The following is a 14,233-nucleotide window of genomic DNA, read 5'->3' on the forward strand; positions in this document are numbered from 1 at the left end:
TTTTCAAAATTTTGAGACTAATTCTCAGTAAGTTGCCCAGGCTGACCTCCCACTGGTGATGCTCTTGCATCACCCTCTTCAACAGCTAGGATTACAGGAGTGAGCCACCTACCATGCTCAGCTTCTTCCTTTCGGTGGGTGTTGGGGGTTACTGACATGGGATTTTCTATCCAGGAAGGTTACTGAATATACTAAAAATGCAATGTCTTATGGGGAAGAACCCAACATGGCAGGAGTGTTTAAATTTAAGCCTGGGTTGTGCAGTTAAGGTCCTTATTCCAAATCACAATCCTGCACGTTATCAGCTTTTGGATCTGTACTGTTAAGAAATAAGAGGCTTGTTGGGCATGGTGGTGCACGCCTGTAATCCCAGCACACGTGCACGCACACACAGACACACAGACACACGAGAGGCTGAGGCAGGAGCAGCACTGCCAGTTCAAGGTCAGCCTCCTGAACTACATGGCAGGGACTCTCTCAATTTAAAAAAAAAAAAAAAAAAAGAGGTTTCAAAGATTTAAATTTTTGAGTAACAAGTGATAGTACCATTGCATTGGGCTTTATGGGCATTAAATGAGCTGATGAGAGGAAAAGTGTTTCATGTCCAAGTGCTCCAACAAGCTGCCACAGTTTGGCAGTGTCTATTTTTCCATCTCAGACAAGCTCCTGGTAGTCATCTCTTTGAAAGGGGGTTAGAGGCCATGAAGAACAGAGAACAGGACATCACTTTCACCAATGGTGGATCCTTACCTTGTGCTGGTAAAAAGGCAGCTTCCTGACAGTCTGCAGGATGAAGCTGGACTACCTGAAGGACGCCTGATAGCAAGAAGCAGGTTCCCTCCGTGCCTCATCATACCTACTCTTACCCAGAATAGAGCCCCTTTCGGCACCCTTGCCCTCTTTAAAATGCAAAACCTGCAGGGGACGTCAGTACCAGCTACTCAATGAACACAGGTCCCAGATGTGTATGTTTTTAAAATTACGTTTATTTAGCGTATGTACACATAAAAGAGAAATCACCCTCTGATCCCACCCAGCAGAAAACATGCACAAACCCAAGGTATATGTGGAGGGGAGGGCCCCAGCCCCAAGTTAGCAGTTGGGATGGTACAATCCTGTGCGGCACTAGCCCCAGTCAGAAGTGCTGGGCAGGCTGGAGTCCCCCGCTGCCAGCCCTAAAACAAGCGTGCGCCATAGCCAAAGGTCTGTTTGATGCCCTCAAAGTAGTACCGCTGCCAGCCCTGCCGCGTCCGCTCTTCCTCGGGGGCAGGGATGCCGCGGCCTTCCATGCACAGCTCAGTCTCTCCGTTCTTGTCAAGGAAGGTCAACGTGATGGTGGCAAAGTGCCCTGTGTGGGGAAGGCGGAAGGGAGGGTGGGCGGTCCCGATCCAGGGTTTCCATGGAGGTTTATGACCGGGCAGGAAAGAGGACATTCTGGGGACATCAATAAACAAACATGCTTGCTTACCCTCTGGCCAAGATTTAAACCTCCACTTCATCACAATATGTTTCTCAGGGACCTAAAACAATCAAAGAGCTCAGTCTACAGTAGACTGCAACATACCCAATCCTGGCTAGGGTTGGCCATCTGCCTTTGTACGGTCTATCATCTGTGAAACTGTATTATTTGCACAGAAATCCAAATGATAGCACTCTTTTGAAAAATAAAACAAACATGATCTTATTAACCAAAGGAATTAAAAGTCTTAAATTTTATCCACTAAGCTGAAAAAAAGAACAAAAGTCACTCTCTCATCAGTCCAATCCGAGATTGGGGCTCGCAAGTACTCACCAGATCAGTAAATTCTCCAGAGACATTGCCGTCCACCATGTGAAACTTCCCACCTTTGTCTGCTTCTAGCATCGCAGGAGCGTGGGTAAAGGCCTGAACCAGCTGGGGGGGGGGGGGATGTGCAACTTTCAATGGGATGCAGGGACAGATGTCAGCTGAAACCTGCCTGCCTTGACGCTCATTTCCAGAGGCCATTCTGCCCAATGAGTAGGTCCTGGGCTCCCCCCTCTTTTATTCCACTACAGACCAGGCTTTGCCTTCAATAATTCTTTCTCAATCCATGATGCCATTACTTTGCGCTATTTACTTTTCTAACAATGAACCAGGCATGCTAATGTCCAGTTGTAATCCCAGCACTCTGGGAAGCAGGAGGCAGGAGGAGCCGAAAGTTAGAGCATGGCCTTAACAACTTAGCTAGACCCTGCTCAAAATGAAAAAGAGCCAAAGTGTAGTTCAGTCCCCAGTACCACAAGCAAATAAGCAAACAACAAAACAAAACCCTCCCAAATTTAGTCAGCGGTTCCCATTTACATGATTCAAAACTATACAAACAGAAAGTGGAGTGAATGAATTTCCTTCTAGCAGCGCTTGCACAGAAGGTGTTTTTCCTTTGCCTCTGTTTGCACCAGGAAAGCCACATGGCTCCAATCGCTGGTGCCTGCCCTGCACCCTGAAAAGTTAGACCCACAACCCGAGTTGCAAAATCACACAAGGTCACACTTACCTCCTGGGTGGTAAACACTCTGTACAGCTCCTCTGGTGATGTCAAGAAAGTTTCTCTAAGGGTGATCTTACAGGTAGGGATTTTAACACCAACAGGTTTGGCATGGGTTTTTGAAGGAGCAGACTTAGCCTGTGAAAGGTTTAATGAAAAGGGTCAGTTCATTGTGATGGTAAAATCTCAGAGACAGACTTTCCATGCAATCTCACAAATAAACTTCACCTCCAAAGCTATAAGCGATGTGTGCTGAAGGGAATTTGTGTGTAGATATCTCAGCCATGAGAGAAATCTTCCTCCCCAAAATAATCACTCTTAAGAAAAAGACTCAGGCTGGGGATTTAGCTCAGCGGCATAAGCACCTGACTTGCAAATAGGCGGTCGTGAGTTCGATCCCCAGTACCGATAAAAAAAAAAAGAAAAAAAAAAAGAGAAAGACTCGTACTCATTAAAAACCCATCAGTCACAGCAAAACTCAATCATGAGATACTTCTGAAGAGCTCAGGATTAACTCTCAACAGAATGTCTCTGCTTAATCAGCTGGAAGCAAGGCCTCATGTGCCACACTGTACCCAAGGCTGGGGCAGGATTGCTGCTACTTTGAGGCTGGCCTGTATAATAGTGAGACCAAAAAAACAACAAAACCTTGGAAGCAGTAGGCATGGTGGTGCACACCAGTATTCTGGGAAACGGAGAAAGATCACTTAATTGGAGCCCAACCTTCACAACTTAGCAAGATCCTTTCTCAAAATTAAAAATAAAGCCAAACCAAACAAAACTTTAAACAGTTGGCTGGGGAATTACCTCAGTACAAAGGCTCCACGTTCAATTCCCACTGGGTATTTAGGATGGCATCTGGAAGCAGTTTCCCAGAATTCCCTAACTCCCGAATATTCTTCACTGTGCTAACACAAGGGTGCCAGGGCTCCTAACCAAGTACTGAATTTGAGCCATATAAATTCTTTCTCTCTAGATGATACAGACTAATTTCCTGGTGGGTGTAGTTAGTGATTTGATATGCTGATACTTTGATGAAACCTTTAATATCAAAGTATGAAATATCAACAGTCTGAAAAAATACTGAAAACTTACAAGTGAAGACCATCTTATGCTCCTAATGTAACTGGACAGCAATCAAAAGTCATGCACCAAAATCCCTTATGGCTTCCCCTTGCTCGGGGGTTCCATGAATAAAAAACCTGGTTAAGCACAGTAGACACAGGCTGCACTGGCTCCAAGCTTAGGCGGCAATCTCTCGACTCTGTAGACAGCTCCCTTTCCATCAGCTGGGAATACCATTTACCTTGCGCTCCTCAGTCTTCAGTGCTGGCTGCCCTGGTGGGTCTACCGACTCTCCATTCACTGTCGGCAAGATCATGCCCTGGGTGAACTCTGAAAAGACAAAATGCCAGCTTGTGGAAGTTATTTCCTAGCAGCTGAGATGGGGGTGTCATTACAGCTTAACAAACACATTATCTTAATGCACAATAAAGTGGTGACCAGAAAAGTAGTCTATTTTACAACTTTACCACTGGTTTATGCCCGAAAAGTTTCTGAGTGCATGCTCTAGAATATAGTACATTCACTAGTGTCATCTGTAAAAGCTTAAAACCTTTACTCAGTTGGAAACATTACAATTGTCAAATACATTTGACATCTATCACCAAAAGAGGTCAGTGAATGGAATGGCACTTCTGTGCCTTTAAGAGTGGCAACATATCCAGTACTTAGGGGTGCCTACTCAGTCCCTTTCCACTCTGTAGAACAGCCCGTAACGAGTCATACCAGTGGAGAAACTAAGAGTTAATTTAGTTCCCACTAAGAGTCAATGACTTTCTACAGTGGTTCCCATGGATGGATCGTTATATGTATTCCAACACCAACACCAGAACAAAGTGACACAAACGAGACCCTCGGGGAGAGCTGAGCTGACTACTAATCTAGCCATCTAAACATCCCTGTGGAATACACATTAAGGGTAGTCTAGGACTAGACTCAAGGGAGAAGCCAAGCCTTTAGGTCACTGCTGCTCAAAGGAAATATAATGTTAGCTTCCTTGCAATTTAAAATTTTCCAATTAGACATATTAAAAAAATAAAACAGGTGAAATTAATTTTACTTGTATCTTTAGCCTAGTATATCTAACTATTATTTCAATGTTATTAGTAGTAAAAGATTATTGTGATTCTTTTTTTGGTATCAAGTCTGTATTTTATACTCTCAGCATATCTCAATTTGAAGCAGCCACATTTTAAGAGTTTCAGAGTCAACATATCACAGGATGCAGTTCCAGGTCTTTCCCTTCTCAGAAATTAGACTGACGTAGGATATAAAATAAGCACCCATCCCAGAAATCTTCACCCATTTGCCCAAGAAATCATAGTCGATTCTCTCAGTCAAAGTCTGGCAAGTAGAGACTGCTTCTTTAAGACACTTTTAACTACTCAAGGGATACCTGTTTTGAGAGTGCTGATGTAAATTCCCACTGCTTCTCTTAGAAGTTTCACCCCTTCTTCCTTCATTAAGGCCACGAGATTTGTGTCAGGCTCATCTTTGGCAAGGCTCACACTAATCTGAATGAAAGATAAGAAATAGGTGGTAAAAAAAATTGAGGGACCCCCCCCCCCAGATGTGGATGATCAGCAGCCTGGTAGCTGCTAACATTTCCAAAGGAAATGGGAGTCAGAGCATTCACACAATCCTTGTTAAGTGTTCCTTCTGGAGTCTTCTCTCTGAGGCAACCATGGCTAATGTTAGAACCCATTTTATTAGCTAAAGTAAAAACAAACAAACAAATAAATAAAGGGCACTTCCTCTGAAGCTTCCAATGGTACCATATATACAGAAAATCTTCTGCAGACTGAGGTTCTGAATCCCTGGATCAAGCCCAGGCTGTTAATTTTAACTGACAGGTCATTTTTCCCCTCTGAGAAAGAGGCGAGGACAGACTCATGAGAAATTAGGAAGCACAAACCTCCACTTCATCCACACTGTTTTCATCAGACAAATTGGGGATCTCCACATGTCCCTTATACTGCACTCCTGACTTCGAGGTACCTGTCAAAAGCAACGCAGTCATTAGTCTCCTCTGCAGGAAGTCTGCTCCAAGGTCCTACCACAGTACTGAGCTCTCCCCATGGAGAGCTAAACTTTCTTTAGTCTGAGGGGATACTATATGTCCTGCATAATCAATTCCCTGCCACACCAATGACTTTTTTCACTTAATTACTGCAGACCAACTGCGTTATTACAGTGTGGGACTGATAACCACAGAGTGGGAACTCATGAATTTATTCCTATGTGACTATGTATTAGGAAACAATTTCATCATAAAAATTTCACTTTTCTTCTATATGATTGCATCAATGAGAAACACTAGGTGCATACAGAAAACAGCGCTCAGCTAAACTCAGCTGCTTAGGAAAACACACAACCTCAAACAGCTACTTCCCAACAACTTCAGTTCACCAGGTAACAAACCCCAGCCAAAAACAGCTGGTGTTGTAATTTTCCTTTTGATTTCAAATGGCCCTCTTTCCAGCACTTCCCCTCAGCCATCAAGCTACCAATCTTCTAAGGCCCAATATCACAAGGAAACTTCATGTCTTTTTCAAAGAAAAAATTACAGTATTTATGTATTCTTTTGTTTTGTTCTGGTATTAGAGATTGAACTCACAACCTTGCACTTGCCAAGCAGGAGCTTATGCCACTGAGCTAAATCCCTGGCCAATATTTGTATCATTTACTTGTGTGTACTTTCTATGTAATATTATCAAATAGACAGATATGAAACCCCCAAATTACAGTCACACCTAGCTACATTAGAACGGTAATCTAACTGGTCAGATTCACACAGTCTTAGAAAGCGTACAAGACTAAAAAAAAAATCTCCTTCTTCCTTTCAAATCATTTACAGGGTAGATGTAACTAGCCCAAGGAAATACTGCCTTATGTATCTCAACTTTTCGGCAAAGACCAAGACTCCAAGACAGAGTATCAAGCCACATCACTGAAGGGGACACATGAGACCTAAAGATAGAAAATGTACTTAGGGTTCCACAATAACAGAGAAATTTTAGTATCTAATAAATAATGCATCATTCCAAAGTCTTCAAAGTAGCCAGTGTCTTCTCCCTTCAAGAGTTTCTGATTCCTCAAAACCCGTTCTCTCCAATTTTTCTTTACATTTCCAACAAATCAATGGAAATGTAGTTAACCTCTTCCTTGATGGCTCTGTTAATACTTCTTACCTGTCCAGTTTAGTTTGATGCTCCATTCGTAAAAGAAGATGAGTTTGCCTTTTCGATTATTAATGGACGCCTCTCCATCAAGCTTATTTACTTCTGTCACCTCACACTTGCCTTCCTCATTCTGCACCCGCACTGCCAGGAAAAGTGTTTTCAGCTTTTCCGTGGACCAATTTGACGCATCCCTCTCTGTCCTGCAAAACAGAAACAAAGCTATGGACCAGCAGCAGAATGAAGGATATGCTACTCTATGCAAGAAAATCCAAGGCACAAGGAGGCCTCACAGTTTGCAAAGAACTGGAAAACTCTGGTTTTAGTCCATTATATCCACAAACATGTCACTCTGTTTTAGGAAGACAAAGTATTACATTTTGTCAATGAAGTGCTGCATAGAATGGGACAAACTAAATGGAAAGTTATGCTTTGCATTCTCAGCATGATGAGACTTGATGCTTTAATATGGCACCCCCATTTGACCAAGAGAAAAACTGCACATACTCCTGAGGGCAGAAGCAGACTAGTCCATAGGACACAATGCTTGGCTAAAAAAGCAAGTAAAGAACAAACCAGTCAGGTGTGGTAGCACACATCTGTAATCCCAGCACTTGGGAGGCTGAGGCATGAGGATCACTGTAAATTAGAGGTCAACTGAAGCTATACAGTGAGTTCAAGGCCAGTCTGAACTACATTGCAAGACCCTGTCTCAAAAAAACAAAAACAATAAACCAATACCTCGGACCTCAAATAGCAGTGTTCTGACCTGTCAGATCCAGGTTGTGCTATAAACTAACAACAAAAAGGAGGTCAACTACTCCGTGCATCTTAAGAGGAGACAGTGAGATAAGACCAAAAATCACGCTGCTTTTCTACATATTAGATATTAAAAACTTGCAAAAGGAGAGGTAACAGTAAAAATATCGTTCACAGTATGAACAAAGTTCTTAAGAGTTTAGAGATAATTAAAAAACATTACTTTTGGAATGCTTCAAGGACAGTCTTCTAAGAACAAACCATATTGCCCGGCAACGCGAGTTATACCGCTAACTTAACAGTTCCGGGTGAGAGGCTGAGGCGCGTCCTCAGCATCCCGGAGCTCCAAGCACCTGCAGAACACGTTCCAAACCTCCCTAACTGGGGCAGCGGTCCCTATGACTGACTTAACTCCTCCGTTAAGCTGCAACATAGGAATTACAGCGCCCTGGCCAGAAGATACCCACTGCAATTTTCCAACACAAACCAACAGTGATTCCGTCTCTGACTCCTCCGACCACGTGTAGGAAGCATCTCCCATTCAGGGTGGATGCAGCACCTTGGGCGTTATGGTCTCATTTTTCTGATATTCCTCCTTCGGGATGCAACCGTCCTGTTAGACCCTTTCTCCCCAAACACGGAGACGGTGGCTAGGAGGTGAAGAAGTATGGGACAACAGATCTTGGTTGTAGGAAGAACCCACCCCTCAATTTCACAGCCGATTGCTTGGGCCTCAGCTCTATCCCGATCCAAGTTTCGGAAGGCACAAAACCCTAGGCTGGTCGCGGAGCTCCTGCGGCCTGCCTTGCTAGACCTCACCAGTGCCAGTTGTTGACGTTGGTGGCGTCTGCCCGCTCCTCCACGATCCAGCGTGGGTCGCCCTCACCCCACTTGGCCATCAGTTTTTTGATCTCGCCGCCACTAGCCCCCAAGTAGCCACAGTCACAGCCTCAGAACCGCTTGATCCCAGCCGACCGGCAGCGTCTGGAAACTACTAGAAGCGGCTGCAGCACCTCCTAGCTTGCTTTTCCCTCCACCCCCACCCCCTCCCCGCTTGAACTTCCGGCTCCTCCCCACTCCTGCCGGCTACTTCCGTTTCAAATTGCCGGATCGCAGGTTCGGACTATTCTAAAATTCCTTCAAATTCCCTCAGGTTATCCTCAGAAAGGCTTGAAATTCAGCCCCTTACACTGGCATTTTTTATCCTGGAAACACAAGGGACATCTCTCTCATTGTTTTGTTAGGCCCCGAATTGGCTTGCTAAGCTCTCTGGGAGTTGTAGTTTTGTTTAGTGACCCTCTGGGTAACCGCGGAAGGTCGCGCTGAATGTAAAGGAAATGACCCATATGATGCGCTGGGATCTCTGGGAGTGGTAGTTCAAAAGCCCCGAGACTCGTCAGGGTAGCGCCTGATAGCCAGAGGCCAAAGAACTGCAACCCCCAGAATGCTTTGCACCGTCGAGCTTTCTCTAGCTCTGCCCCCCTCGATTGTCCTTTTCCGCCCCTCAGTCTATGCCGTGCAGCCTGACTAGGAAGGCTGGTCTGGCCGCCGAGGCTGTTGCTGTCCTGAGAGGCAGGGCTCGGTGTGGAAGAGGTGAGGGTGTCTCACTCACCTGGGCCGTGTCTCTGGTTGAGTCCATCCTCTCTACACACTAATTTTTTCTCCCTCAGGGGCATTCCTACATCCTGTCCCCTGACCTGACTTCTACCAGTCACGGCCACCCTCGGGAACCTTAGTAAGTTCTTCCTCTGCCAGGGATCGGCCGGGGTCTGGCGACTGCGAAACATCCGGTGGCTTCCTGGACGTTCGCGTATAGAGTCATCCTCTTTTAACCCACGCTTTCTAGTTTCAATATATAAACCTTTCCTTGAAGCCAGATGTGACTGCTCCTGGCTGGTTCCTAGAGTGTTCTGGTTCAGGGAGCGTCTTGGTTGTGTTTTGTTTTATTTTGTTTTGCTTTGGTGATCCTTCTGTTTTCCTACGTCACGTTCTGTTTTCTCCTCGAATCTGTTACCCTCCTTTGTGGGTTCGCAGTGTACGGGTGACGATAAGACCAAGTCTCTGAAGAATTATATATCATGTTGAAGTACCTTTCTGGGTCATTTTAAAAATTGTACCTAATTGTTTTGTAACTTTTCAGGTCAATCTAGCTTTTCTTTGGTACCATGAGTGCAAATTGATGTCAGCCATCATATGGTTAAAGTTAAAAAAAAATGATTCCAAGATTTTCTGGTGGAGGATAGGGTTTGTTAGACACAGTCTATGCTAATCTATAGATGTTACTATGGTGAAGACCTGCCCTGGTTTTCCCAAAGTGAAAAATAAATAGTTAGAAGGACCGTGCAAGACAATGGAAATGGTCTAAGGAGCCAGAAAACCCGGCTTAAAAGTATGAAATCGGAGTGATTAACAAAGTTGTTTTGATACTTAATTCTTTTGTGCCTCATTTTCCTTATCAGTGAAATAGGTTATGAATCTGCCAGGCCTTCCTGAGAAGATTGTTCTGGGGATCGAGTGCATGACAACTTCTCTGTAAAATTGAACATATGCCAGAGACATTTATATGTTCCGAATGAATGTGCCTTTGACACTGTGACCACTTGAGAATTTTTATATTAAATGACACTTTTAAATATTTAGGGTTGCATTGCAGTACATATTTTTTTAAATTTTTGGTTTTTTTCAGACAGCATCTTGCTATGTAGTTCAGGCTGGCCTTGAACTCACGATGTAGCCCAGTCACTCCTTGCAGTCTTCCTGTTTCAGCTTCCTCAGTGCTGGGATTACTGATGTGTGCCATCATGCCTGGCTAGGGTTGCTTTAAAATGTTTTTTTCCCCTAGCTTTTTATAAGGTACTGTAATTAATAAAAATTAACATTAATTTTCTGTCAGGTACCAAGCATTTACAGTTTTAATCCTTGTAATAATCCTGTAAGGTAGGTTGTCTGATATGCCAGTTTTTTGGTGTTTTTTATCGGTACTAGGGATCAAACTCATGACCGCCTGCTTGCAAGGCAGGTGCTTATGCCGCTGAGCTAAATCCCCAGCCCCTGCCAGTTTTTTGATGAGGAAACCAAGACAGAAAAATGTCAGTAAGACAACTGATGCTAAAAGGAGCAATCATTTAGTATTTATGTTCCGCTACACACATCTCTTCATTAGGGTTTTATGAGTCCTCATCTTTTATACCAACTTTCTAAGATAAGATATAATTTTCTCCAAAAAGCTTAAAATAATTTACCCAGTTTGCTCAGAATCAGAAAAGTCAGGATTTGAACTCAAGGCTGCTTGACTACAATATCTATCTATGCTTGTACCACAAAGGATAATATCATTTCATCTACTAACTTTAAGTTGAATACTGATGCCTTAGAATTAAGCTCAGGAAAAGATTTCCGACCTACTTCTGGGTTCAGTCAGAAAATAATGATGTTTTCTGTTGGAAGGGACCAAGTAGCAAAGAGTTTTTGCCACTCTTAGGTTCCCTTAGTTGAAAACGAAGTGAATGCAGTATGGGAAAAGCTATGAAAGGTTCAACAGGATTCCTGTGAGGAGTGTTTCTGAAGTTTTGCTGAGAAAGGTACTATTGAAAGAGCAAATTGATCCTTTAGAATCTGGCGGTATGTAGCTTTTGAAATTATTTTGGTGCTGTGGAAGTTTTCGTGCCTGGTTATTGGGTTAAGCCATAGCTTTCACTTTAAAATCCAGCTAGAAACTGGTAGTTTAGTTTGTAATTTCAGGGTAAAACTTGGATTTTGAGGGTGAAGTCTACTTTTAGAGTAGTTCTGAGGGACTTGTGGTCTTTTGACTGATTATATTTTTGGCTATGCTTATTTTCCAGATTTTGGTCAAGTAAAGTAGTCATGATTTGGAGATAGTTTTTTTTTTTGTCTTTTTGTCTTTTTCATTTTTATCGGTACCGGGTTTCGAACTCACGACCGCCTGCTTGCAAGGCAGGCGCTTATGCTGCTGAGCTAAATCCCCAGCCCCATGATTTGGAGATAGAGGCAAGATAATTCTGCTTCTTTTAATTGCTTTGCTTTCATTCCTTCAGGCATTTCAAAGGTAGATATGAGAGTGAAGTATTTATTAATTTTATTCACTTAGTATTCCCAAAGCCTCACATAGTGCTTTAGAGATGGCACACAGTAGGTACAAGTTGGAACATGTGCTTTAATAGATCTTTGTGTCTTCAGCAAACTTTGTGATGAATTCTTACAACATTTGCCTGCCTGGTTCTGTTATATTTATAATAGATATAATATAATATAATATAATATAATATATATAATATAATATATTTATGAATTCACTAGTTCTGTTAAAGAGAACAAAGTCAAAGCTTTCATATCTCTCACAACACCTGGGGAAGTGCCTTGAGGAAAGTAAATGTTCTAGGAATGGAAGACTGTTTTGGGCCAGCTAGAGGATAAAAAGTATAATCTGGTTAGTTGGGCACCAAAGATCTGATTTTATATAGCAGGTTCAGTCTTGTCTTTACTGGATTCTTCTACGTTTCAGATTTCTCAGGGTAGTTAGTAGCGAAGGAGTCTAAGGTTTTTGGATCTTTATTGGGAGGGAGCCAAGAAGGGACATGGATCTGTCTTCCTTTCACTCCAGATGAATCGAACAAAGGGCGATGAGGAAGAGTATTGGAACAGCTCCAAGTTCAAGGCTTTTACCTTTGATGATGAAGATGATGAGCTCTCACAGGTACGGTTTGCACAGACAATTGCTAAAAGTCTCATTCTCCTTCATGGTAACTCTCTAAAACCTTCTTCCCTTCCCTTGTGTCCTGAAGAACCTGGCTTCTGACCATGTCTTCATTAGACTCAAAAATGTTTGGGGTTAGATCTTCAGAAAAATCTTCATCTTAGTGAGCTTCCCATAGCTATGATGAAGTATTCAGATAATCAGCTTTTAAGAGGAAAGCTTATTGTGACTCAGTTTTGGAGGTTCCAGATCATGACCTGCTGATTCCATTGCTTTGGTCCTGTGGGAAGGGAGCACACCATGGTCCAAAGCATATGATAATAGCAAGGGGTTCCTCATCTCACGGCTAGGAAGGGGATAGAAGAGATGGGATTCGGTAGTTCCCTTCAGGGACATGCCCTCAATAACCTTAGGACTTCCCTGTGTCCCGCTACTCAGAAGTTCCAACTGTGCTGTGAGAAGACCAGGCCTTTAATACATAAGCCTTTGGGAGACATTTAGGATTCAAACTATAAAAACCACCATGTCGAAAAGCACTTGAAGTCCATGGAGAAAGATTGTAAAAACTAGTTCTCTACTCTTCTTACTTAACCTTCTTAACATGATTCATTCCTTTCAGTTTTTAAAACAACTCCACATTTTTAATTTCATGTCATATAATTTGTTGTTGTTGTTATTATTATTACTGAAGTTGTATCTCACTGTGTTGCCCATGTTGATCTTGTGCTTCAGAGTTCGATCAATCCTCCTGCCTCAGCCTCGCAAGGAGCTAGCACTATAGGCATTCATCACAGTGCCCAACTAAATTTATTTTTGAAAGACAACCTAGATTGAAGATTCATCCTTGGTTATATCTATTTTATAAATGAGGAAACATTTTTGGAGGGTGAATAAATTCAGTCAAGTTTTCACATCGTCATTTCTAGAAGTGTAATTACAACTCAAGTAATTTTGATTCCTTCTCACTGTTTTGCCAATGGTCCTGCAGTGTTGGCTAAATTGCAAATTGTTTTCTTGAAAATGTGTGGCAGTCTTGGTTTTCAGTGACAAAGGATGAAACTTTGGCCATCTTGAAGTCCCAGTTGCTTACCTTTTTGGTTGTCAGAAGAGAAGTGAGAATGTTGGTTGCTGGAGTACCCTGCCTTGTGTCCCTCTACAGTTAAAGGAATCCAAGCGGGCAGTGAACAGCCTCCGAGACTTTGTGGCTGATGACGATGATGATGAATTGGAGCGAGTCAGCTGGAGTGGAGAACCTGTGGGAAGTAAGTAGAAAAGGCCGTGTGAGGGGATCGAAATCCAAGGTTCTTGTCGCTGATAAAGGCTCCTCTTGTCTGTTTACCTCGTTAAAGAGTATGAGGTTAGACTGTCATGAAATGCGCTTATACCTGAAACTTCTGTACCGGGAATTGAACTCACGACCACTTGCTTGCAAGGCAGGTGCTTATGCCGCTAAGCTAAATCCCCAGCCCCTACACCTGGAAGTTTAACCCTAGAAGATACTTGAGAAAATACAGCAGTAATTTTCATATGACTACCCATGTCTCTTATCCTAGGGCTAATAATTGGCTGGCTACTTAAGATTCATTGGGGTGCTTGTTAAAATGCCAGGTTCCCTGGGTTTTACCCCAGAGAGTAATTCAGTACATCTTTTTGTCTTTGTTGTTGTTGTTGGGGGATTGAACCCAGTGCCTTGTATAGGCTAAGCTTTGCTGTATGATTGAGTTGTACTGAAGATAAAATTTTAATAAGTACTGCCTGTGATTCTAAAAGATAGTCATATTGAGAGTTGTTGGCTTTTTTTCCTTTTCTTTCTGTTTTGTTGTTGTTCGTTTTTTTTTGAGGCAGGGTTTCACTGTGTAGTTCAGACTGACCTTGAACTCACTGTGTAGTTTAGGCTGGCCTCACAGCAATCCTCCTGCTTCAGCCGCCCAAGTGCTGGGATATAGGCATGCTCCACCACACCTGCCTTGGAACTGCTGGTTTAAATACTCATGGCTGGTTGGCAGGACTAA

The 14,233-nt window shown here is 43.0% G+C and overlaps 2 protein-coding genes across 5 annotated transcripts in view; one reads left to right on the forward strand and one right to left on the reverse strand.

Annotated features, from left to right (window-relative positions):
- Positions 1 to 968: 968 nt before the first annotated feature.
- Positions 969 to 8,547, reverse strand: Ahsa1 (activator of HSP90 ATPase activity 1). 2 transcript variants are annotated; one of them, XM_003472452.5, is made up of 9 exons: positions 8,327 to 8,547; positions 6,761 to 6,951; positions 5,485 to 5,567; positions 4,966 to 5,083; positions 3,814 to 3,902; positions 2,517 to 2,645; positions 1,793 to 1,894; positions 1,469 to 1,520; positions 969 to 1,348 (listed from the first exon to the last, which is right to left on the reverse strand). In XM_003472452.5, exons 1-9 carry the CDS (start codon positions 8,404 to 8,406, stop codon positions 1,176 to 1,178), a joined length of 1,017 nt encoding a protein of 338 aa, XP_003472500.1. In that variant the 5' UTR covers positions 8,407 to 8,547; the 3' UTR covers positions 969 to 1,175. The 2 variants fall into 2 exon arrangements, with proteins under 2 accessions (XP_003472500.1, XP_023421891.1); XM_023566123.2 differs by lacking the exon at positions 8,327 to 8,547 and adding an exon at positions 8,211 to 8,234.
- A 421-nt stretch (positions 8,548 to 8,968) lies between these two features.
- Positions 8,969 to 14,233, forward strand: part of Vipas39 (VPS33B interacting protein, apical-basolateral polarity regulator, spe-39 homolog) — a 32,977-nt gene continuing 27,712 nt past the window's right edge. The window contains exons 1-4 of one of the 3 annotated variants that reach the window (XM_013155349.3): positions 8,969 to 9,100; positions 9,178 to 9,242; positions 12,129 to 12,221; positions 13,381 to 13,483. In XM_013155349.3, coding sequence (XP_013010803.1) covers positions 12,129 to 12,221; positions 13,381 to 13,483 — 196 coding nt within the window. In that variant the 5' untranslated portion in view covers positions 8,969 to 9,100; positions 9,178 to 9,242. Of the gene's footprint in view, positions 9,243 to 12,128; positions 12,222 to 13,380; positions 13,484 to 14,233 lie in introns of all 3 variants that reach the window. The other 2 variants (XM_003472448.5, XM_063241567.1) reach the window with 2 other exon arrangements.

Source organism: Cavia porcellus, unplaced genomic scaffold (assembly GCF_034190915.1).
Source record: "Cavia porcellus strain 051 isolate PalLab524CR breed Dunkin Hartley unplaced genomic scaffold, mCavPor4.1 scaffold_31, whole genome shotgun sequence".
Lineage (NCBI taxonomy): Eukaryota > Metazoa > Chordata > Mammalia > Rodentia > Caviidae > Cavia > Cavia porcellus.